The sequence below is a fragment of the Toxotes jaculatrix genome, chromosome 21, assembly GCF_017976425.1.
Source record: "Toxotes jaculatrix isolate fToxJac2 chromosome 21, fToxJac2.pri, whole genome shotgun sequence".
NCBI lineage: Eukaryota > Metazoa > Chordata > Actinopteri > Toxotidae > Toxotes > Toxotes jaculatrix.
This window is the reverse complement of record NC_054414.1, coordinates 863,953-888,824: the sequence shown is the minus strand read 5'-3', so window position 1 is coordinate 888,824 and position 24,872 is coordinate 863,953. Positions and strand designations below refer to the sequence as shown.

At 41.7% G+C, this 24,872-nt stretch overlaps 1 protein-coding gene across 1 annotated transcript; it reads right to left on the bottom strand.

The window, feature by feature from the left end:
* Positions 1–1,502: 1,502 nt before the first annotated feature.
* Positions 1,503–6,293, bottom strand: LOC121201483 (ectonucleotide pyrophosphatase/phosphodiesterase family member 7-like). Its single transcript, XM_041067337.1, has 5 exons — positions 6,032–6,293; positions 4,514–4,659; positions 3,713–4,345; positions 3,247–3,493; positions 1,503–1,621 (listed from the first exon to the last, which is right to left on the bottom strand). The coding sequence occupies exons 1-5, from the start codon at positions 6,291–6,293 to the stop codon at positions 1,503–1,505; spliced, it is 1,407 nt and encodes a 468-aa protein (XP_040923271.1).
* Between the last annotated feature and the right edge of the window lie 18,579 nt (positions 6,294–24,872).

Below are 24,872 nucleotides of genomic sequence, written 5' to 3'. Positions count from 1 at the left end.
GATTAAGAACAAATGTCTTATCTTTATAAATCAAAGATTTCAAACAAAAATTGTTAGATCAGTCTTATATCAGTATATGTACAGATGTTATGTATTGAGTTATATCATTAGGCTACTACTGATGCATTTGTGTATGCACATCATTTAAATGTTGCAGTAGTATACTACTGTTCATACTGTTGTGAGGTTTCATCTGTTGTGTTATCTATATGTTATGTTATGTACCATATTATTGTGTGTCCATTCTTAATGATACAATATGTAAATAAAAATGCATTCATTCATTCATATATCAGTGCATTATACAGTTGCAACACAATTTATCTAGTATGGATTAAAAAATACATTCATTTCCTCTGACATGTTGAAGCATTGAAGTATTAAATACTATATACTGTACACACGCAAAGTACAACTGCCTCAAAATTGCACTTAACTTTCTGCAGCAACCCTCACATCCTCCTGTTTATAGATACTCCTATGTATGAATACTTTCAGAATTCAGGGCAGAGATGTTGTGTTGGATTGCATTATGTACAGGTATAGCTAAATAAACGGCCAGTGAGTGTTTTGCAAATTCAGTAGCTCTGCAAATTGCATTTTAATGTAGAGTTGTGCATGCTGTCATCTGATTTGATTCTTATTAACTCACCCGCCATCACCATCTGCTGTTAAAAAGTTTGTTATTGTTGTTATATTTTTGCAAAATGAGGCACATCACCTGCAGCATATGACTGACTGAGAGTAGGCCTGTGACTCATGAGTCCTCTGAACTTCCTCTAACTTTTCTCAGACTGAGGAGCTGCTTTTAGTGCTAAAATGTTAGGAATTATTCTTAGACCAAAAACGCAGGAATCCTAAAGTTCACCTGACATGAAAATAAACAGTAACTGTGAAATAAATGCGGTGCAATAGAAAGTACAATATTTTCCTTTGAAATGTAGAGTAGAAGTATAAAATCACACAAGATAGAAATACTGAGGTAAAATACAAGTTCCTAAGTGTATATAAGTGCAAGTAAGTACTAAGAAATACATATATGTGCAGTGAGCAACATTTTTCAATGATTTTCTCTCCTACCTAAAGAGAAGTGTATCAGTCCATTTTAAGAGTGATTACATGATTGATCACATGTATCCTCAGCTTTATTGTGTTGTAGATTTCAGTTGTAAATGGATAAAATTATCATGTTTGTCCATCAGTTTACACTCAATAACAGAATATTTGAATTGGTTTATTACCACTTTAAGCTGACATAACCAGATAAATGTTCGTTTGTCACAACCTTTACTTTCACTCAGCTAAGTAGTGTCTATTGTACAGCAATTTATCTGTTCAAGTCATACTGAGCAATCATTTGGACACATTCACTCATAAACAGAGAATGTCTCCTCTTCCGTCTTCAGCAGGCCTACCCTAGTGTACTTAATAATACATGCTAAATTTGAATGTTCATTTTTCTTTGACTTTTCACAGAATTTTGAGATTAGTTTCAAACTTCATTATGCTCTAGTCCTTTTCCACATGTTGTAAGAAGTGGTAACGATGAACACAAGTACAAGAAACCCAGTCGCTGCTGACAAGCCAATCACCGTCTCTGTTTGAGTATTCTTCTCTGGAACTGCAGACAGACAGAAAACATGCAGACAAAAAGATGAAGTGCGGAATCAAATACCAGACTAAAAACACAGAACAACAACTTTAGATTTACATATTTTCTTTGTGATCTTTGATCTATGACTTTACAGCAGTTAGATAATGTAATATAGCCCATATGATGTCGGGGCTGAAGTCAGCTGATGGCTATCACTTGGCTAGATTAGCGTCTCTTATCTTCCCAGTGTGAAATACTGTAGGGTCACCGTGGATGCCAGATCTTTATGGCAAAAGTCCAACAGATGTACGATTTAAAGGTTGGACACAAAATCAAGAAAAGCTTATAGTTATAATACAATCAAATAAAAGAGCCCTGCAGTAAATGTTTCCACTGTGAGGCTTAAAAGGTTTGGCTTTGGCTTGTCTTTTGTTGGTCCAGGTGTTGTCTTCACTGCTGTTAACACTTCTGCCACTGGAAACATGCAGTTATTTTGGAACTTTCAGTCACATCTCACAGTCTAGAGCAGTAAATGAAGGCGCTGGCTCACCTGTCATGGAGATAGTGTATCATGTGACCAAAGTACAGTACTGAACTTCAGTCTCATGATAACAAGGGGTTATATCTGTAGTGAGATCAAGCCCCTCATGAGTAGCACAGGGCTGTTCACAGTATTTGGAAGGTACATTAATTATAAAAATAAATTTAACAAACTATAAATATGTATATACCACATTGAACACGCATTTTCATTTAAATTTTTCATCGCCTTCTTGTTTTTAACATAATTAATTACAGTGCCAGACTCTGGACGGATGCTTTGACAGCCCAGTCATGCAAGGGAGACCCACTGGGATGTTTCCCCGTTGACTTACCAGGATCTCATCATCCTCCCTGTTTACCTGTTGACCCAGATGGCCCCTATGGCCCTGGTGGCCCTATTGACCTGCTGCACCTTTTTCTCTATTCTCCTCCTCACTGGTAAGATGTTGTGTTGATGTTGTAAGTGGTGGTTAGAGTTTAAATGACAATATTGGTCAGTGTGAGTGCAGGTTGGTTCTCTTTTGCCAGCTGAGGTCCTATTCTTTTATCCATTCTTACTTACTTATTATTCCACTGGTTTTACACATCAAGATGTGTTAAAAGGTGTTGGGAAGTGCTTCTGCATTTGTGAAATAAAGCCTTTTGTGGCTCCAGAAGTAGCTGTTTGAAGTCTGACAAATATCCTCAAGGGATGTCACTTGAGTCAGTATCAGTTGGGGCTGAGGACTGCAAGTCTTGAAAAAATAAAAAAGGTCTGTGGGTTTGGAGTTAAAAAGAAGTGAGCTTACCAGACCTCTGTAGCCCTCTTCTCTACTTGAGGCTAGAAACTCCAGGCTACATAAAAAAAAAAAATCTATGGCTGAACTGTTGGTAGTGCAATTGTATTGCGTGTAATATAGGGACCAGACACGGAGAAAGACTGCGTGTAATATAAAAGATAATAAATCTTATGCTGCTGCAACAAATGTGATGCTTTTGGTTTTTAAACAGTGTTATAGGAGTGCAAGGTTAAATCTGTACTCTTTTAATATGATGTTCTGATGCATCTCAACAGGCTGAGCCAACTCTCATATGAAGTCCATCAATTAATGGGACAGTTGCACACTTACGATTGTTGTCTTCTCCTGTGTTTTTCTTGGGGACCAGCATGTGTTTAGTTCTGTCCAAGTGTCCGTCGTGGATCTCTGGGTTTATTCCCAGTAGATGGCACATCAGTGCGTACACATCAACCAGATCGAAGGGATCTACCACCAGGTTTTTTTGGAAGTCAGGCCCCACAGCTCTGAAGAAGGCTTTCATGTCCATGACTTCATTATCAAATCCGTGGTCTCCTTTGTTGTCGTTCAGAGGTAAAAACTGTATGGACACAGAAATGAGACGGTTTCATGAGAATCATGGTCCCCAGCCACATTTAAATCTGGATATTTTGGTTCAGTGGAAAGTTTTTTTAGACAACTAAAGACAACTTTTAAATGAAGAGCTGTCTTAAAGGGCAACCAATTCATCATCATCATCATCATCCTCATCACCCCACTGAACACAGGATAAATACACTCACAATGCGCAGTCTCTCACCCCATTGACAATGAATCCAGGGTCAGCGATGAGGATGAGGGGCAGGAGTCGAGGATGCTTACTGTAGTGCAGTCTAGCTGGCATCTCCTCCTTTTTATACACGTGAAGGTGAGGGTGGCTTCCTTTCAGAGCCTGGTACACCTTCTCCAGCATCCCTTCTTTAGGAAGCAGCATCCCAACAGGACCATAATCCAACAGCTGGAACTGAATATCTCTGAAGCTGAAGCCAGGGATCTTTGAGAGGACGATCTGCTCAACCAGTCCACCCCTTAGAACTGTAGTCATACCGTGGTCAGCAGTGATGATAATGTTGAGCTGGTCAGTAAGGCCATGGTCTCGGATCTTGTCTCGGATGTAGCCTATAGTACGATCCACTTGCTGGACCATCTCTTGCCGTTGTGGTGAATCTGGTCCATATGAGTGCCCGGCCAAATCTGGTTCTCCGAAGTACAAGGAGACAAAGTCCAGGTCCTGTTGGTGGAACCAGTCTCCAATCACCTTGTCGATGTTGAGCCTCCAGTCTGTCTCGTTAGAATGATCATAGAAACGAGGCTCCACTTGCCTCACACCCACAGTCTCTCCTCTGTAGGTGGCTGCTGTGCCAGGGAAATGCAGAGATCCTGCTTTCAGCCCCTGGAAGAGGGTAAGACACAAGGTGAACATGAAGGAAAAGAGAGTCAGTTTTTATTTTGTAATTTTATAGAAATTACTTCCATAATTGTGATGCAACAGGGAATTTGATTTTGTAGCTAGGTAATATAGGACATTTCTCAGGAAAACAAATAGATGGATCTACAGAACCTGTCTCTGTGCTGTTATCCAGATGGGTAAGCTGCCATTGTCCCAGTAGGAATCAACAAACTGAGTCATGTAGTACTGCTTCTTTTCCTGAGTGGTAGTGTTGAACCAGATGTTGTGGATGACTCCGTGATTCTCGATGTAACGTCCTGATAAAAAAAAGAAAAAAAAACGAAACAAAACTTGCAAGTTTAAATGTGACCTGTGATCCAGCAGAGTTCTTAAGCTCCTTCAGGGGGATCCCAACAGGCTTCTGGACATGTTAGAAAAGTAACACCCCCCCACCCCGTAACATCCACAATACTTGATGTACTTCGACCATCAGTGCTTGATTTCAGGTTTAACATGAGTTTCAGAGCACTGTCTGCTTTGAGCAGCAGGTAAATGAATCAGTGTATACGTTCTTAAACTGACTTCTATCCAGTAACATGAATTATAAAATGCAGCCACCTGAAGGCTGTAGGCTGTTTAGTACACAGTAACAATTCCAAGTATAAGACATTTCTCTGTGTTGTTAAAACACTTATGCTTTGAGATTTATATTTAATATATGGCACAGCTTACAGACTTAAATATGCAACTCTTTAGCATCATAGACCGTTCACATTAATAGCTGGCATGCAAACTCAGTTTTAAGCACTACTTTGGGAAACATGAGTGGAAATTCGAGATTGTTTGTGAAACACTCTGAGAAAATGCTTTTGACTTTCGAGATCTATCATTTTTAGGAAACAGGGTCAGAGGTAGTGGGAGTAACAGGAGCTTGTGCAGCCACAAAGGAACAATCACAGAAACTCTCAGCTCATATCTTTTTTTTTTTTTGCATTTAAACAAAGTTTTAGAACACAAAGCTGCAATGGTCTCTGTTTAAAAAAGGTTTATTATAGAAATAGCCCCCTAATGGACACCAGAGATGAGGGGGTTACTGACTGAGGTGGAGAAGTTCAGGGAAGTCCAGGGATCTTTGGGTTTGTATTCATGGGTTATGGGGTTCATGGGGCATTGTGGTGCAGAAAATTCTGGGTTTGAATCTGGGCTGGGGCTTTTCGCTGTCGAGTTTGTAAGTTCTCACTGTGCTTGCGTGGATTCTCTCTGAGTTCTCCAGCTTCCTTCCACAGTCCAAAGACATGCAGGTTATTTTCATTGGCAACTGTAAAATTGTCCTGTGATTGACTGGAGACCTGTTCAGGGTGTTCCCTGCCTCTCACCCCAACTCAGCTGAGACTGGCTCCAGGCCCCCCGTCCCCCCATGACCCTTAAGAGGATAAGCAGTATAGATAATGCATTAATGAACTCTGTACACACAAAACTGAGACTTACTACAATTAAGACATGGCCTAAATTGCCATACCTGAGTGTGGTCATCCTACTGTTCAGCTTTGACTAGTACAACATTAAAAAACACTGTGACCAAACTGTACATACCAAACTCCAAACATATTGTCTGCCATGTTTTAACCCCACATTGGAGTCACACCTCACTATGTTACTTGTAGTTAAGTATTAAACTGTTGTCTTTACCTGTCAGCATTGTGAAATGAGAAGGGCTGGTAATGGTGAGGAAGGCCGGAGTAACATAGGCTGCCTTCACCCCATCCTGAGCCATTTTATCCAGGTTTGGGGTTTCGACGTCTCGGTCATAGTCCCAGCGGAAGCCATCGAAGGAGATCAGCAGCAGCTTGTTTCTGGCAAAATGACGAGCAGAGACGTAGTCCCTCGGCGGTGCAGCAACACAGGGAGACCTGGCAGTTAGGCCGAGGACCGCAAGGCAGACCAGAAGCATGGCTGAGGATTCAGACCTCGTTGCAGACCTTTTTGCAGCTGTGTCGATTTTGTCTATTTATTTCTGGCCAGTATAACTTGCAATACTTTACAAGAAGATCTAATAGTTCCTCTGCTCCAGCTGCAGCAGTGTGACATTGCCCTGAGGCAAATATGAGACAGTGTTGCGCAATGTAGTGAATGCACCCTAAACTAATGTTAGTACTTAATATACGATATTGTTCAACCCTTATCTACCCATAAAAAATAAGACAAGTTTTATGCCTTTATTAGTATAATGCAGTGATATGACTGTGAGTGTCTCTCTCTGTGTGTGTGTGTGTGTGTGTGTGTGTGTGTGTGTGTGTGTGTGTGTGTGTGTGAGAAATCCTCAATCCTCAACCCGCTGAACCTGCAGCAGGTCAGATGGGAGAAAACACGAGCAGGTGTTTTCTCCCATCCAAGAAGCTGTTACTTTACAGCTTCTTTCAATGGTTGAATCTTAAATCTTTTACGAAAACAGAAAGGTAAAGTCAAAATTCCATCATACAACGCTCATTTGTTTGTTCCTTAAAGTAAATATGTGTGCAGTTTTTTTTAATGTGAAATTATTCTTCTGTTTTATCCTGATTTTTCTTAATGAAAAATGAGACAAAAGATTAACAACTGTTACGACTCAAATTTTTCTTTGATGGCAAGTCAAAAACCTGTGGACAGAAAAAGTCAATGAGGAATTTAAGATGTGTTTTGACTGAAAACATCAAATTACAGAGCTGAAAATTCTGCTAACTGAAGCTAAAGATTATACAGTTGAGAAACCAGATTTTCCAGTCTGTAGCATAATGACTGATGATAATAATTCTGTGTGGTCTGTGATTCTGCAGATTTGATGCAGTGTTTTGTTTTGAAGATTTCCAGGCCCACTTCACCCATTTCAATCATTTAAATGTCTTGCAAATGAATGAAACTTTGAGATGAATCTCACTGAGCCACTTTGTGCCATTGCAGTCTGGGCTGTGAAGGAGATCCCAGTCAGTACAAGAAAAGCAACCTCTCAGAGTCTCAGAGACATGAATAGTTTTTACTTCTTTTAAACAGACAGTTGTAGGAGGGAACTAAATGAACATCATAGTCTTGGCTAGGTGGGGTTTAGCCATGGCTCTGTGAGAAACCATATCACAAAGCCAAACCAAGACTGAGATCATTCACCAGGACATCAAATTGGAACTCCAACGGGAACACGCAAGTGATAAAACAAGTCAGACTAACAATACTTTCAAAGGACCAGCAGGTGGCGACTCCACTTCATGATCCAGTACTGAGGTCCATGGATTTTTCTTCCTATGTCTGTTCCTTCCAGCTTCCAACCACTAAGTCCTCTCTGGCTCTCTCGCTTTTACCTCTCAGATAGTCACTCAGGCAGGTGAATTTGAAATGATCAAAATATAATAAAGATGTGTTTTCATGAAAAATGTTTAAATTCATTTGTAAAGATGACATGATTTTGTTTATCTTTGTCAATTTTATTTGTTCATCTTCATTTGTTTTTTTTATTGGATGTGCAATATTAATTATTAATTTGTTTATTTGACTATGAGGGCAGCACAGTGGTGTAGTGGTTAACACTGCTGTCTCTATATGTCAGCCCTGTGATAGACTGGAGACCTGTTCACCTGTTTGGGGTGTACCCCACCTCTCCCTTAGTGTTGGCTGGGATTGGCTCCAGCTCCCCCCGGTGACCCTTAAGAGGATAAGCAGTACAGAAAATGGATGAATGGATCTGACTATGCAATACATCCCATAAAAAAACACAACAACATATCAGTCTGTCTCTCAGTGACAGTCAAACTTCCCTGTGTTGTCTGTAGCTCTTGGCTCCAAGTCCATTGGTTCTGACTGTTTGTTTTTAATAGTTTTTGTACAGAAATGGAGCTCTGTGGCACAGACGAATGCTCAGGTTCGAGGACTTGTTGTCTCATGTCCATATCAGACAACATTGAGCCAAACAGCTTTTTAATAAAAGCTGGTATCAGCTCAATACATCCCTTTTCCTCAGGTCCAACGTTACCAGGCTCTTACAGATCCCCAACACCAACCCAGAGGTAACAGGCCTTTGTCAGCTGCTGCTCCCTCTCTGTAAAGAGACCTCCAGACTCTTTACAGAGCCTCTTCAAAGAGGTTTGTTTTAATTTTGGGCGACCTCTAGTGGATCTAATAACTATGAATGGAGCAAAGGAGTATCCATGACTGTTCCACAACCTTAACCACGTGTTTACTGAGTATGATGATGAAGGTCTTCAATGCCTGCAGCTGGTTTGCTCCTGCAGCCAAGACTTGGGACAAACAACCTGCATGGTTATTTAGTTTGGAGGTCTTAAATCAGATTAGAAGGATGAATCTTTTGCAACAATGTAAAGATTATTTCCTCTCCTTGAAGTATTTATAAGGCATGAACCAGCTCTAAAGCATCACCGCAGGTGCTTCAACTCCATTATCTCACTGCTCTCTGTCGCCCTCTGCTGCACATCAGCTGTAACAATCACTCAAACGCTGAACCAAAATCTGCATAGATGGCAGTATGTGTGTTGTACGTAGGTGTGTGTGTATTTGCATACTCTCAAAGTGGGTGTTCAGCGTACGTTCCACATCTCCTGAGATTCTAATTACAAGTTGAGTGAGAGGAATAACCGGAGAGATAACCAAGCGACATCCATCCCGGTGCCGACCATCTGCAACCCCTGCTAGCGGTGTAATGTCTCAGTGTTTTATTGCCGACACATATGCTGCTAGCGCTTCTCCTGCTTTGTAAGCCGTGAGCAGTTTAATTACCTGCAATTAAGTTCCAGTTTGTTAGATGAGGAGGAGGAGGAGGAAGAGAATGCCAAACAGAAAGGAAAAGACAGGAGTGTGGAGACAAACTGGCCAACTGCTGATGGTTCTACAATTATAGTCATGGCTTAAATATGATTTTCTGTTTATGTATTTAGTTGATAAATGAATCAGTTACATCTTGTTTTAGTATTAGTCTCCATATTTCCATGTTTATCCTTTCTGCATGCACGTACAAGAATGTGTTTAGCATGCATTGCAAAGCTGTGTGTTTGCATGTCAGCATGGGATTGAGCGTGTTGAGCAAGGAGGAGGAGCAAGCGAAGGTGTGTATGTGCACACATGTATGTGTGTGTGCGCTCACAGCACCGTCGCCCCAGTCTGTGCCGAGGTGACAGTGATGTATGGGTAATTTAAAAAGTCGTTCGTTTCCACAGAGCGGTCTGCAGTCAGGCCAGCCAACCGCAGCCCATTCCCCTACAGCACTGAGAAAACTCATCTACATCCACTCTCCAGCACACACACACACACACACACACACACACACAAGAGTAGCACACACACTTACATTACAGTGAACAAACAAATACAAAATTCTCACATTTCTCACACAAACACTGTTAATTAACTTGGATTTGGTGCCAGATTTTTTTTTTAACTCTCATTTGTTTCCACAAATGTTGGCACTTTCCTTCAGTGTGAACTTGCGTGTTGTCATGTGACCTCAGTGGCTCCATTGTGGACAGCAAGTGCCAGAGGTCAGCAGCGTTGTCCTGGAAACCACTTTTCTTGTTTGTGCTGCTCCTCAGCCTCTGGCACTTCAGCCCATTACTGAAGAAGAGGATTTTTTTTTTGTGTGTGTGTGTGTGTTTGCCTTTTTGTGAGTGTAGATGGCGCCACATGATTCTAAGAGACTGGCTACAAGCCTAGACATACAGACCTGACTGCCTGTCTTTCATACACTCATAGATAACCATTCTGCTCTGTACTGTCACATTCTCCTCATTAATGTCTGGAGCTCATACAGCTTTATGAACAACAAGTGAAACTTCCACATGAGGCAAGTTTCATTTAAGTCTCACTGATCATACCCTGACAGAGCTTTACCAGAATATTCAAAGAACATTTGTTTGTCCAGTGTGTGAAGCTTCAACTAAAAGTATGGTTGATATTAAAGGATCAGTTCACATTTTTTCAAAGTTTCAGAGGTTTCCCAAATTATCCAATCAGAGAGCCATAGAAATCAAACCTGTGACTAAAGCGAATTGAATAAACACGGACAATATAACACTGACTGTAGAAAGGAATGGAACCTACACATCAAAATCGCCAGTGTTAAATTTAACACTTTGAAAGTGTGTATATGTGTCCACTCTTTTGAATGTTAAATTCATTTTTTTTGCACTTACCCAGTGTTAATACGTCACTGTGTGTTGAAAATGAACACTGGTGAAGACTTAGTAGTGTTAATAGTACACTACACTGGGGTCTGTGTTAGAAAATCAACACCTGCAAGTGTCTTGCTCCAGGACTAGGGACTATCTGCAAGGTCTGGAACTAAAGCTCAGGAATCCAGACTGGAAAGGTTCCTGCACTGCAAATTTTTGCAGCTAGAACTTGGTATGCTATGTGACTCTTTGTGTCCTCGTGTCTCTCCACCAGTAGCAGTGGAGTGGATGAACAGACAGTAGAGCTTCCTTCCTGTTGGGTCTGTGATGGATGAGGGTTGATCACTCTGCGATGACACACACCTAATCCTCTCCTTTCTCCTACTCTCCCACACCATTCCCCTCTCTTTTCCTCTCCTCTCTTGGTTCATCTCCTCCATTCCTATGTCCTTTCTTTTCTTGTCTTATCCTTTTTCCTTACATCTTTTCCCAACTCCCCTTTATCCTAGCCTCTCTTTCGCTCTCCCACATCCTACACTCCTTCTCTTCCCTTTCTCCTTCACCTCATCGTTTCTCTCTTTTCCTGTCCTCTCCTTTCTTTATCTTTTTTTATATTCCTGACATTCCTGTTTTTTTTCATTTGTTTACATCTCCATCTTTCTCTCTCTCTCTGTCTCCTGTCCTGTCCTGTCCAGAGGAGGGATGGGGGTAAATCTGGGGGTTAATGCTTTGTGCTCTGGTGGTGTGATCCTGACAACGGTGTTCATGGGAATTGCAGTATGTTTATGCTAATCTCTCCCTGCGTCCTAACAACATGCCTGGGAGATAGAACTGTCACGATTGCCTTGAAGGACACACACAAACACGCACACACAGACACACAAACATTATTCAGAGTCTGCGGACAATGCTGAGGTGTCTGCATAGCAAATGAATCCTGAGCAATCTGCTGTTTCTCATCCTATCCAGTGTTTTCTTGTCCTATTAAATACAGTCCCATCAAACTCAAGGAGACAGCTTTTTTCATATATGCAGACATTCAGAGGTGATACCTTCAGTCACACATACACTCTTGTTCCCTTTATTAGGAACACCACACTAATATTGGGTAGTTCCTGCCTTTGCTCTCAAACAGCCTCAGCTCTTCTTGTCATTGATTCCACAAGATGCTGGAAACCTTCCTTTGAGGTTCTGCTCCATGTTGACATGATTCATCACATCATTCAAGCTGCCAATCTCCTGTTCTACCACATCCCAAATGTGTTCTGCTGGATTCAGGTCTTTGGTCTCCTTTCTAACTGGTGCATATGCACAAAATGTGGTGTGAAAGCTTGATCTGGTTGGCATGAAGAGTCACAGGTGGATTTTTAAAAGAAGGGTTGAATTTACCCAAAAATTAGAAAAACAAATTTAGAAAAATACAAAAAATTAATAATAAGTTCTGGGCCCCACTGAAGGAGTCAGATGAAACTAACTAAACTCAGGCTGACAAAGTAACCTAACAAAGCAAGTGACTTAACAAAACTGATCAACCGATCAGGTAAATCACAGCCATGTCACTGGAGATGAATGAAATAAGGACATAGTTTCCTATTTCTTATACATACATGTATTTTGGGCAATCAGCTCTCTTACAAAAGAACCGAAAAAAGTTGCTTCCTTCCATAAAGGCCTGACTGATGGAGATGAATTTGCAAAAAATCTTTTTTTGCATTGGTCATTGTTGGTTATTGAGTGTTGATTGATGGGGAAAATGGCTTTCATCATAGAGCAGTAGACACTACACAGGAGAGCCAGCTCCTCAAGGTCAGGACTCAGCAGTCCACCTACACCTGAAGGACAAGGGACATGTTTTCGAGGACAGCAATGTTCACATTTTGGCAAAAGAAGACCGATGGTTTGAAAGAGGAGTAAAAGAAGCCATCTACATCAACCTGGAATGACCATCACTCAGCAGAGGAGGTGGTCTGTGACACCACTTATCAGCCACATTACATTACAGTACAGGGAGCATTTTTATAGACAGTTTTATGACAGTTTTATAGACATTTCCAAAACTTCTGACAAAGTCCCACCTGCGCAGTATCAACCTGAGTTTGCCACCTCAAATTACTGCCACAGTGCTGAAATGGGGATTCAAACCCTAATGTCCCCCTCTAGCCCTCTGCTATCCAGCTGTATTACTGACAGTCTGACATGCCAATCATTGCTCCAGCTTGGCTAGAAAATGTCTGCAGCACGCAGCAATTTTACAATTCCAAGTCAAGACATTTTAATCCTATGCTTTACTAATTTTGGTTGCTTAGATTTTGACTTTTTGGTTGTCCAGTGCAATATGACAGGGTAGTCCCCAAGTTCCCTCTCTGTCAAAATATAAAACTCTAAACCACAGCAGAGAATCGTTGATTGTTTGGCTGTGCTCTGTCAGACACTGCCATTAAACCAGGAGGCTGGCTCTTTTCACACTTTTTATTTCCCCTATTACTGCCACAGTTTATACTTTTTAAAACAATTATTATTCTCTGATTGAAGTCTGTCATTTTCCATTACAGTGGAACACAGTTCAACTGTTCTCACTGTGCTGATCAGTGGTTAGAACAACTACTCCCATGCCAACGGTCGTAGGTTAACACTGCACAGTCTATAACACACTTTGCCTTACAAACTTCATATCACCCAATACAAAGACACTGGCTTTACATTTCGAACATGAGAGATTCTTATACAGTCATGCATTATATAGTTTCACCCTTCACAAAAAAGCATTAGACGCTGACTGCAATATATATTTTTAAATGTTATTTCAGAAAGATAAAATTTTACATTAATTTTACATTTTAAATCTGCAGTGATTTCACATGCAAGACAGCAGCTCTGTCAGTCAATCAAAATGTATGGATTGTACGCAATAATCAATGGACACAGTGGCAAACTTGTGTGAATGATCAAAGTGCTGTTGGCAATAGGGCTGATACTTTCGTGCCTCTGCTTCTGCAGTCCTCAGTCCTTCAGTGTGGCCCAGGATGCTTTCGTGTACACACTGGTAAAAGAATGTGGACATATGTGTCCCAGACCACCTCTGAATGAGTAACTCGATATCTCCTCAATGGGTGCATTCACACCTGTGCTTAGAGCTGTCCACTTCTGATCGGATCACCCGAGATGCATGTTAATGCCAGGTCTGAAGAGGGCCTGTACCTTCTCCCTGTATGCATGAATAATGACTGCTAATGGCCAGGTAGGAGCTGCAGGTAGCTAGCAACTTCCTGGTACACTGAGGGCCTTGTTTGAAAAGGGGATTTGTGAACGTATGTGTGTGATTGATAGTCCTCAGTCATAGTGTGTGGTAGCTGTGGCCTGTAAAGGTGTCTGTCCATGAATCAGGGGTGAGCAGCCAGACCATCTCAGTCACACTGATGAGGGGGCCAAGCACACGGTTAACGCTCAGGCATGGATTGATTACTCGTCCACTGGCAGGCTTAAAGTGCTTCCTCAGAACACCATTTCCCAGAAGGCTTCACATCTGGGAAGAGCGAGAAGGATTTGGCAGTATGCCTACGTCCAAGACAGAGTCAGGGGATCAACACATACATCGAGGAGTTTTTCAACATTTCACTCAGTCGTTTTCGCTCACAGTGACCCTCAAGCTACCAAGATGACCAACTGGTATGAAAAATAGGCAGAAGATCACACAGGGTAAACACTTATTCTTACAGTACATTACACTGCATGATAAGATGTGTCCAGGCCAATAGGAATTATATGGAATGTGCTGGGGGAGCGATCAAACTGTTGCCTTCTGAAGCGTCATCTTTCATTGGTGCCTGGAAGTAAGACACAGCGGCTTATCCCAATGCACTGTCAAGTGTCAGCTCCAGAGTGTGCCACTGCTGTGTGGTGCCTTTAAGGTCATCTGTGCCAATACAGAGCTCTGAGGAAAAAAAAAAGGTAAAGAAAAAAACTGACTATCTGGCTCAACGTTTGCTGCAATACAGTGTAACATCATCCAGCAGTGCACATATGCAGACATTCGTGGTGGATTTAGTGGTTGTTGCTTTGATAACTCATTGTATTGTAAACCACTGTGCAACTTTATGGCGATAAGTCTTCAAACTCATGGATGTATAACTCTGGACAGACTAGACTTACTGGATCATATTTAACCTCCTCTCCCTGGTACCTGAAGCAACAAGCCTCCACCGACACACATTTCCAGACTGTAAGTGACCTTAGTTTGTTGATGTGTTGCTAGTTGATTGCTACTTTCTGGACAGTTTAACAAAGTCCCAGAATTAGACTGTAGTATGTAACCCTATCTTAGTTAAGCAGACTGTCCTTAATCAGTTTAACAGGTTTCTGTCTCTCTCTGCTTCTCTCTTTCTGTCTCTCTCACACACACACACACACACACACACACACACACACACACACACACACACACACACACACACACACACACACACACACACACAGCCGCTTGGTCTAGTCTTAGTATTGAGTGGAGATGTGAGCCTAACGGCTCCCCTGCAATCTACTGACATTGATCTGAGATAAAGATCAAACCCTGGCCAGACACTCCCTGGAATCCTGCTTTTCATTAACCCTGTGACTGTATGTGTGTGTGTGTGTGTGTGTGTGTGTGTGTGTGTGTGTGTGTGTGGATGAGGGTTGAACATGGAACGTGTACATGGATGTGCATGACGGTGACGTTAAGCATGTGTCAATGGTTTACTGCATGCAGTGAGTGTAAAGCTGCTATTGTAATATATTTCTGTGGGAGCATGTGTGCATCAGAGTGTGACAGAGCCTCTCTCTTCCCATGTGTGAGTGTGTGAATGTGCACATGTGTGCATACGTGTGTGTTGGTGAGGGGGGGGGGGGGGGGGGTTCTGTACAAGCAGTTCCTGAGTGGCACCACCAAACCTGATAGTGGATTGGACCGGAGAGACGGGCAGGGCAATCAGACTCCATCCAGACGACCCAAAGCCTGCAGTGTCTCCTTGTTTTATCAGTTAAAGGACAGTTGGACAGCTCCAGCACTGGCTCATATACAGCACTGTGGGCAGAGATGCCACGACTTTCACTTCTTATATAATGTCAGTGGACTGTTTTCTCAGTGTAGCTCTGGATGAAGATATTATTTGGGGTCGGGAATCATTTCATATGTCATATTCAGCCAGTTTGTAATAAACCTGACCACTGAAACAACAACAGTTTTGCATTAGAAAAATATCTTTTATCATGATTCTGCACAGTCTAATATTTTTCTCTTGATTATTCCCACAGTATTTACAGATTGGTTAAGGATTGGATCTGTCAGTTCTGGTTACAGCTTTTTACTAACACTTCCTAATCTTCACATCCCTTCCTGCATTGTCACTGAACATGAAACTGTTGTTTGGATTAGTGGCATATGAATGTGATTAGTAGCACACAGGGATGAGGCTAACGTAGCATGCAGCTGTCTATTTGTACTCGAAAGAATGAACAAAGGAAAAGATGTGTTTCCCTTTGTGGTCCAGTTCTGTTTAATAATGAGGTTCAATTACTCACTGAATATTAATAAGAAATATTCAAGTGCTGCAGTGGAAGTACACTTTAATATGAGAACTTTATTTCAGAGGTATTAGAATTATTAGCAAACAATTGTGCTCTTACACAGGCAGCAGATGCACAGGAACATGAGTGTCCCACTGGAGTTTAACGTTTTTGACCTGTGAAGATTCTGAGTCGTTCAGGTCGTGGTTATGGTTTCACTTCTTGCCTTAGAGGCTTCTTCAGGTCTGACCAAGTTGCTGAAAGAGCCTCTTGGATGGAGACATCCATCCATCCAGCCAATCAAATTGCTTTATTTTAAACCACATGTGCATAAAGCATTAACGTCACACCCTAAACTTAGTCATTGTCACAGGTTCTGCTGTTTTGCTCTGTTCAGGAGTTGGTAATAAATCTAAAATCTTAAAGTACAGACTCCCTGACGTGTGTTTTGTTGCCTTCCTGTGCATGTGTTCCTGTAAACTGTAGATTGTTTGTGTAGTAGGTTGGAAAAATGCCATATAAATAGTATTTAATAAAAAAACAAAAAAAAAACCCAAAAACAACACCCCTTATTTTTTTGTTAAATCATTAAATCCTTAAATCACTGCAAAGGTGATTTTATATTCTTCAGTCTTTACCTCTGAGGTAGATGTACTATGTCGCCAGGAGATGACGCTGTGGTGTAGTGGGTCTAGCGGGGAGGGAGCTCCGCGCAGGCGCAGTTGGAAATAAATGAGCGCCAGCGGAACCCGCTAACTTTTGTCCTCCTCCTTTGACCCACAGGTAATATCAAATTTGACTTTTTCATCGTTCAGTATTGTGTGTACATGAAAGATAAAGTGTGGAGAAATGTTTAAAATGATTCGAGATGTTTGGGAGATGTGTGTGTGAGGTGACGAGTCTCGGCTTTGTTCCAGAGGTTTTTGCCGGTCTTTCATTACGCTAATTAGCAACTTTAACGTTACTGTAAACGTATTTTTGTTCGCTTATTGGTATTTAATATTCTGTAGAATTAAGGTTATTTGAATGTTTTTAAAAGTTTCAGTTGCCAGTGATTTAAAAAAAAAAAGTTTGGTAAGAGGCGCTGGGTGTCCGTTGCTGTGGTATACACCGCGCCATTTTGTGACTGTTGCTTAAGTATATATGTGCGCGTGCATGTGTGTCAGGGAGCGTGCTAGTTAACAAGGTTAACTAGTTAAGGGTTTGTGCATTAGTAGTCTTGAGCGTGTTGATTTTTCTTATTTTGAAATATAGGGATTGTGTCAGCTTTATGTTTCACCTTGGGTCAATTACTTTGTACTCTGTTGCTGAGGGATGTATATATATATATATATTTTTTTTTTTTACATTTACTCGCATTTCATGTAAGAAATGTATATATCTATACATATGTATTTGTTTTATTTTATCTGAGTGAGAGAAGAATGCTTTATGTTATTTATCGTCAGTAATGTGAATTGGTTGTCATTTAGTTTTTTTTTAAAGCTTGATCACAAATGCGCGCAGGGCAGTTGGAAATAAATAAGCGCCAGCGGAACCCGCTAACTTGTGTCCTCCTCCTTTGACCCACAGATTGCACAGTGCTGCCCGGTCTGTGTAATCTTTGCTGCCGGTCCAGATTCCCTTAGGTCTGGCACCGGTAACATTTGCACAGTGCTGTATTGGACTATTTTCTCTTAAAGGAAAAAAAAGATCAGAAATGATTTCCAGTTTGTTGTTACCTAATCCAGGGTTTTTTTATGCTATGGAGCAGAGAGACAGAGAGTAGAGTAGGATTGGCAGCCATCCTGCCCCCAGGGGATGCATCCAGCCAATGTGTGCTCTTTTTGCTCCTTTCTGACCTCCCATCATGGGGAGGGGGGGCGGCTAGTTGTTTGTAGGCTAGATAGCTCATTAGCTGCTCAGCTGCAGCACGTTACAGAGCATGTAAATGTACCTGAAACACTTTGCTTTGTTTGGATGTTGGTGTAGTCTTTATTCTTCAGTTCCACTAACAACAGCTGTCTGTCCATGGCATGTAAGCTACAGTGTAAGTTATTTGTCTCTCATTAACCTGATGGTCCGCTGCTGTCAATCAAATAGACACTCCCCCACGCTGTTGTCAGTCACGCACACACACACACATACACTCCCCCAGCGGCTGTTAATCAGACACAGCCCTGCACCTGCTGAGAGAGAAAGGTGTAGATTGGTTGCTGATGCTCAGCTCTAATATCTGTCTCTGTGACGTTTTTCTGAGAGGACAACAGGAAACAGACATTCTCTTTTTTTTTAATAGAAGTTAGCAAAGCAAAGGAGCCTCTATTTTAGGAAAACTGATATAATGTACAATGTTAATAACAAAGGAAAACATGTAATAGCTTTCTGAACAACTTCACAGTTGCTCTAAATGTTGATTACTGTGTATTCTGCTCTTATAAAGTAATTACTTGTCAGCAGGGAGGCCACTGTTTTCCAGAAATGTAAAACACACCAGAGGACATATACGAGATACTTAAAACAGCAAATGTTCCAACTCTTATGAGGTGAAAAAACTCAAGATGCCACAAACCAGCTCCACTTGAGGAAGTGAGTGAGAGAATGCAAGAGGAAATAGCTGAATGAGATATAACTTATCATGCTTGAAAGATATGGATATACAGTAGGGTGCTCCTTTCAACCTGTATTCTCGTTCTTTCCCTGGCTGCTCCCTCAGACACGCTTTTTCTGTCTCCGTGACTTACAGATGAGAGATGAGATGATTTTCAAGGTGGTGGAGGGAGAAAGCGAGACTTGAAGCTCAGCCCTCTGTCTAACTTTCATATCAGAGAAAAAAAAAAATATGAAAGGATTGATTTTCTGTCTGTTTCTCTCTCTGCTGGGAATATTAAAACAGACAGTGAGGTTTCACACATAGCCGCACTACCACCATCACCCCTCCTCCTCTCTCCCTACCTGATCTCTGCATCGCTTCTGTCTCCCCCCCACGTTTAATCCGCCTCACCTTCCCTCTGCTCCATAACCTCATCCATGTCACCCATACCCACATTCCCATGGTCTTCTTTGATTTGATGTCGAGAGGTGCGGTCAATATAAAGTAGAAAAGTGTTTCTGTTTTCCTGAACAGAACCTAACCCTAAACCTGCAATGATAGCATCTTATTGTACACTTACATTCTAGCTAAACTAAAGAAGTCTCTCAATAGATGGCAAAGTTGGAAAAGAAGTGCGTATGGAGGCTGCAGACACGCAATTTCTAGAATATTTTTACACAGCAATGAGAGACAATGACAGAACATGAATGCGAAGAAGAGCTACTTCCCATCTTGCCATTGTAAGGACTCACTGCAAGCAAAGATATTTTCCACACTGTCATGGAATTTGCTAACAAGAGCCAATTGCCCCTCTTTAAGCTCATTAAAGAGGGGTGATGGTAGCCTGCACACGAGGGTTCACTGCATTGTGCAAACAAGGTGAATCTTTCCAGGACTTTCTTTGTTATTTTTGTATAATTCACCAGTGCAAATCTGATTTCTTTCACATGAAAATCATCAAGTCAAAGTACAGATCCACAGAGATGGCTTACCACCCTAATGCCTCCCTAAAGCTTGCAACCAGTTCCTACTGCCCTGACTACAAGAAACTAGGTGCCTCCTCCTAGTGGCAGTGATCAAGAAAAGTAGGTAGAGAGCTATCTTTTATTGCATCTGGATTACTTTTGTATTTGTTTGTTGTTGTGTATTAAATATGTAGGTAGGCTACATAGGTATCAGTGATGGGTATGGCTCCCTTGGACTGGTAGATCTTGGCAGAGGGGTAACTTTAAAAGTAGATCATGGTTCAGAAAAGGTTGGGCTCTCCTGCCGTATCTCACCCCACCAGCTTTTTATTTGGATGACAAGGGATCCTTCTTCTCCTAGGCTTGAAGGTGGAGGGTGGGCTTTGACACAGGCATAGAGAGTAAAGAGATATAGAGATGAGAATTTAAGGGAAGGCGGGAGGGAGGGAGAAGGGAAAGGAAAGGAAGGGGGTTGCTGACTTGTTCTTAGCCTCAGGCAGTGGTCTGTTGGTCGGTCTCAGTGAGGTGCTCCACAGCACCGTTTCAGCTTCCACTCCCAGCATTTGGTTTCACATCCATGCTGATGTGAAGAGCAGGGAGGGGAGGGAAATGGAAAGGTCTGTGTGTATGTGTGTGTGAGGGTATTCCTTTTTGCTCTCCTACTGAGAAACCAGTTTTAAGGCCCATTCACATTTGCAGAACAGATCCATGTTCATTTGCTAACCTCTACAGTTGTAAGAGTTTGCTGACAGGTGTGATGTAATGACCTGCAGAAGGTATCTACACCACCCTGTCTCCTTTGAATGGCATTTGTATGTAGCTGTTTTGCATTAAATATTCATGTTTAGTGACAACATTTAATTCCAATGTAGGAAAACGATTTTATTTCACATGCTTGCTTCCTCATATGCTTGTCAATACCAGTCCTGTCTTCTTAAAACAGAGTTTAGTATTCTTCATGAGCGCTAAGCTTAGACACTCCATCACAGACACTTACGACTGTATTATTCAGACATATAAGACTGTTGACAATAGGTTGTGACCTTCAAAACTGACAGCATCCAGTCATCGCAGTGTAAACATAGTATGTGTTCTTACATACCTGCAGAGGTAAAACTCCACGGGGTTTTACAGCGAGAGACTTGTCAAACGGAGCTGCCATGAGAGCTGTGAAAGACCAAACAAAAGCGCAATCAAAGCAGACAGCCTCATCCTTTGTTACCTGCTGAAATGCCCCAAACCGAGGAACTGAAGGTCACAGTTTTATTAAAGATTCCAGGTAACACATCAGACGCAACATGTGACACTGAATATGTGAGTGAAACGGATTTACGTTATTTATTTATTAGGTTTTGGGGGTCAAAGGGGAACCACATTGATTTTACAAATCATGTTGGGGAATACTTATAACCAAATCTCAGACTTAGAAAAGTGTCAGTGGGCAGGTTGCATTGTGGGTAATGTAGGCGCCAGGTGTTCACAAGACAGTCTTGTTTTTGGTCATTCTGACCCTGTTTCCTGCCAAGCTCCATCCATGCACCAGATATCTTCGGACAGTATCAGTCCCCTGACTTCCCACACTCACCCACTTCACCTGCCTCTGATTCCCCAACCAGCTCACAGTACCAGCCGTCTTCCCCCAGCCATTGCCCAACTGTCAATTCATTCATGTTCTGCATACTGTGGACTTCGTTCTTGCCTTTTCTTGTCTGTGTTTTGTGCTCCCTCCTTTTGCCGAGTGCCTTTTTTTTTTGATGACTTCACCAGTGGAAGTCATATATTCACTCACAACATATTTGTTTTCTGCCATAATATCCTATCTTGCAGTAAAATATCCACTTGTTGTATCCACATTTTATTCCACTCTAGTGGTCTGATACTTTGCAAGATTTTGCATCATTTGCGAATGATTTTGGGCACCAGAGGAGTTACATTTTGATTACCAGTGAGTCATGCAATTTTTAATTTCACTAACAACAGATCCTTTCCCTATCTGTTTCTGCTGAGAACTGCCTGCATCACACATGAAAAATAGGCGAGATGCTGAAACTCTAGATGATGCAGCAGCGAGGCGTGTGCAAACAGGATGTGTGGCCACTCTGACCATGTTAACATGAGCGCTGAAATGAAAACCTAGATGTTCTGTGTTCACCACACACACACACACATGCTCTGAAACAAGTGGTGAAAACAATGTCTAAGAATATTCACTGCAAAGGGATGGCTGCAGAGAACATGAAGTGTGTGGACCCATCCACTGATGAGCAGTTGATAAAATGATGATGGCTTCCCCTGGTTCTGGTGGCGGTCAGGTGGAGGTGGAAAATATAGGTTTGTCCCATCTCCCCTCACAGCTTTTGGTTTGCCCAGTGATGATGACTCAGTACAATCAATTCAGCTTGTGGAAAATCTATTTCTAGAGGAACAGAACACCTTTACTGCCACAGACATGGAAAATGTTAATACTGTTGTAAGCTGCTCGACTCTACTGATTAGGTTTTTTTAGCATCCCATTCCAATATGGACAGAATTTGTGCATGGCAATTACAGTTAGGTGAAGGTAAACCAAAGGACACACTTGCATTAGAAGTAAACTGTGATTCATCCAGTACGAATGTGGTTTATAGGTATTTCTGAATGGTGTGGCAGTGTGCTTCAGTCAAAGCATGGATGATTCAGCTCCTCATAATTGCTTATCTCCGTGGATGTGTTTACGCACTGAGCCTGATTATTCAACCACAACAGCTTATCACTCAGACTATTTTAGGAAAGAGATTATTTATGTATGGCCCCAAATGTACCGTAATAAAAATGTAATGGGGACAATAAACTGGGCTACGATATCGGTAGCTTTGTTTGTGGTCATATGCTGCAAGAAGCCAAGCGGGTCTTTCCTGCTGAGGGTGAAGGGTGGATTAAAGGTCTGGGTCCAATGGTTGCGGTTCACAGAGGTCCCTCTGGACCTGGCCCAGACCTCCACCTCAGCACATAATTAGCATGAGACTGATAGGCCATGTGATATGCAGTCATATTAATTTATAAACGCAGATGCCTGTGTGTGACATGGATGCATGTATGTCAATGCAATATATTGTGTATGAACTGATATCTGAAGAACATATTCTAATTTGCCATGTGTGCTTGCATGTCTTGCTATATGTGTGTGCATTTAGTTTTTTGGTCTCTGTGTGTTTCTATGTGTGAAACTCCCAGTGCTGAATTTGTGTGTGTGACTGTGTGTGTGTATTTTTCTATATATCACTGCATTGTGACGGGCTCGACAACGGAACAGAACTCCAGTCAGCCACAGGAGAGATTAGGAGGGGGGAGGCGGGAGTGAAGGTCAAGAGAGAGTGAAGAAAAAACATGGAGGAAGAAAACAGCAATCTGGAGTGACTTTAGCAAGAGGAGGTCAGGTGTTTTTTTTTCTGCTTATATTTTGGAGGAAATATAACTGCTGTTTTTTTCCTGTCCACAATGTGTTAGACATAGAGAGGTTGGTCAGACTTTTTGGTAAGCATTCAAAGTGCAGGTCTTTGACGTCTTAAGTCTGGAGACTGTGCTGGTCTTCATCATGTGAAGCTGCCATCTGGTTCTGATATCCTAATGTTCTGGGTCGTTATTTTTGCTGCAGGATGAACAGAAACCTGCTGCTTTCTATTCAATGTACATGACTTTTCTGCTTTTGGTGACAAAGTTGAGGCTGTTCACTGGACTTTAAATATGTATACTATAACTGTGCTTACAGTGAGTGCCCAGGGTTTGGGGTGGGATGGTTGGGATGGTTGCTTATTTGGTTTTCTACACTTCATCACAAATGGCACTTCTAAACCGATGAAAAGAATCAGATTTGTCGATCAATCCTTTTGTATCACTGTGAGAAGAATCTGGTCATTTGTGTTAACTACACCTGTAATCAATACCAATAATTGGAATACTGATGTGAAGTTACCAGTGGGAGAGTGTTTTTATTCTTTCTAAACCATCACACACTTCTGCCAATGTCAGCCACAAGGGCTCTCACATTCAGTGTTCGCCCGACAAAACCAGAGAGCGTATTCTTGTTCTCGGGCTGCCAGTCCCACTCTTCAGAACTCCAGCTAGCCTCAGCCGCTCTGCTCAAGGTGTCCTGAGTCCTGGCCGACAGAAACGGCAACACTCAGGAAATATTTCGATTGATAGCAGCTCCCTGCCAACACTTGAGCAACTTTTCTTCTTTCCTCTGTGTTATCTTTTCATTCCCCGCTTTTTCTTCTGTTCTTTGGGAGCGTAAATTGTTTTTCGGCGGGGGCCGTGGCTTCTCCTTGAGCTTGTCATTCGTTTTTTCCCATTAAAGTCGACTTATGATAAAGTTTGGTCGGTGGAGGGAGGTCGGCCAGCTCAAGTCTGCTAGTTTGTCTGTCTCAGATTGTGTGTGCGTGTGTGTTCTAGCAGGGTCTCGTCAGCTGAGTGGCACAGCACAGTTTGTCTCCATTACATTTCCTCAAGTTTTCAGAGTTTTGTTGATAGTGGGTAAAAAAGATCTCCTTATGGGTATAAATGAAATTTTTTGGTAGTTGTCACCTGCAGTCCTCAGTGAGACAGGAATTGACTTTGACATATGTCTTACCTTAGTATGTGAGTGACTGTTAGTGGAAAACCGAGAGCATCTGTTGTCACTGTAAAGGGATATGAACTTGTTAGTGGGAACAGGAAATGAAGACAACAGTCCAGTCCTCATTTGGGCCTTCAATTCAGACAACGTGATGATTTTCACACCAAAATATAAAGCTCTCACAACTCTCCCCGTTTCCCAGTGTTTGTCCTGACAGATACAGCCAGGTACTGTGTAGTGCTAATATTAAAAAAAAAAGTTTAAATATATTTTCAACATTCATTTGGTTTCTTTCTGAAAGTGAGATGAGAAGATTAGTATCTGTGTCTTGTCTGTATATTGAGCACAGAGCTGGAGTCAGTGTGTGGTTAGCCTAGCTTAGCATGAAGACTGGAAGCAGAGGGAAACGTTAGCCTGACTGTGTCATAAGTTCAGAACAGCTGACACAGCGTACAAGGAAAATGAGAAAATGGCACTTTGTGGATTTTAGGGGAAATTACATGCTGGAACTCTTTATTGTTGAGCAACTGTCCAGCGCAATGACACAACAAAGTTTTGTACCATTGAGCCTCCACAGAGACCAAAACCAGAACCTGAGACTACCAACCATATCCAACAATCCTGCACCATAGTCAGAAACACTGCACAGAATCACTAAGGATACACTCTTTTTAGTTTATTATTACTAATAAATGATAGCTCTAGTCTGCAGCTC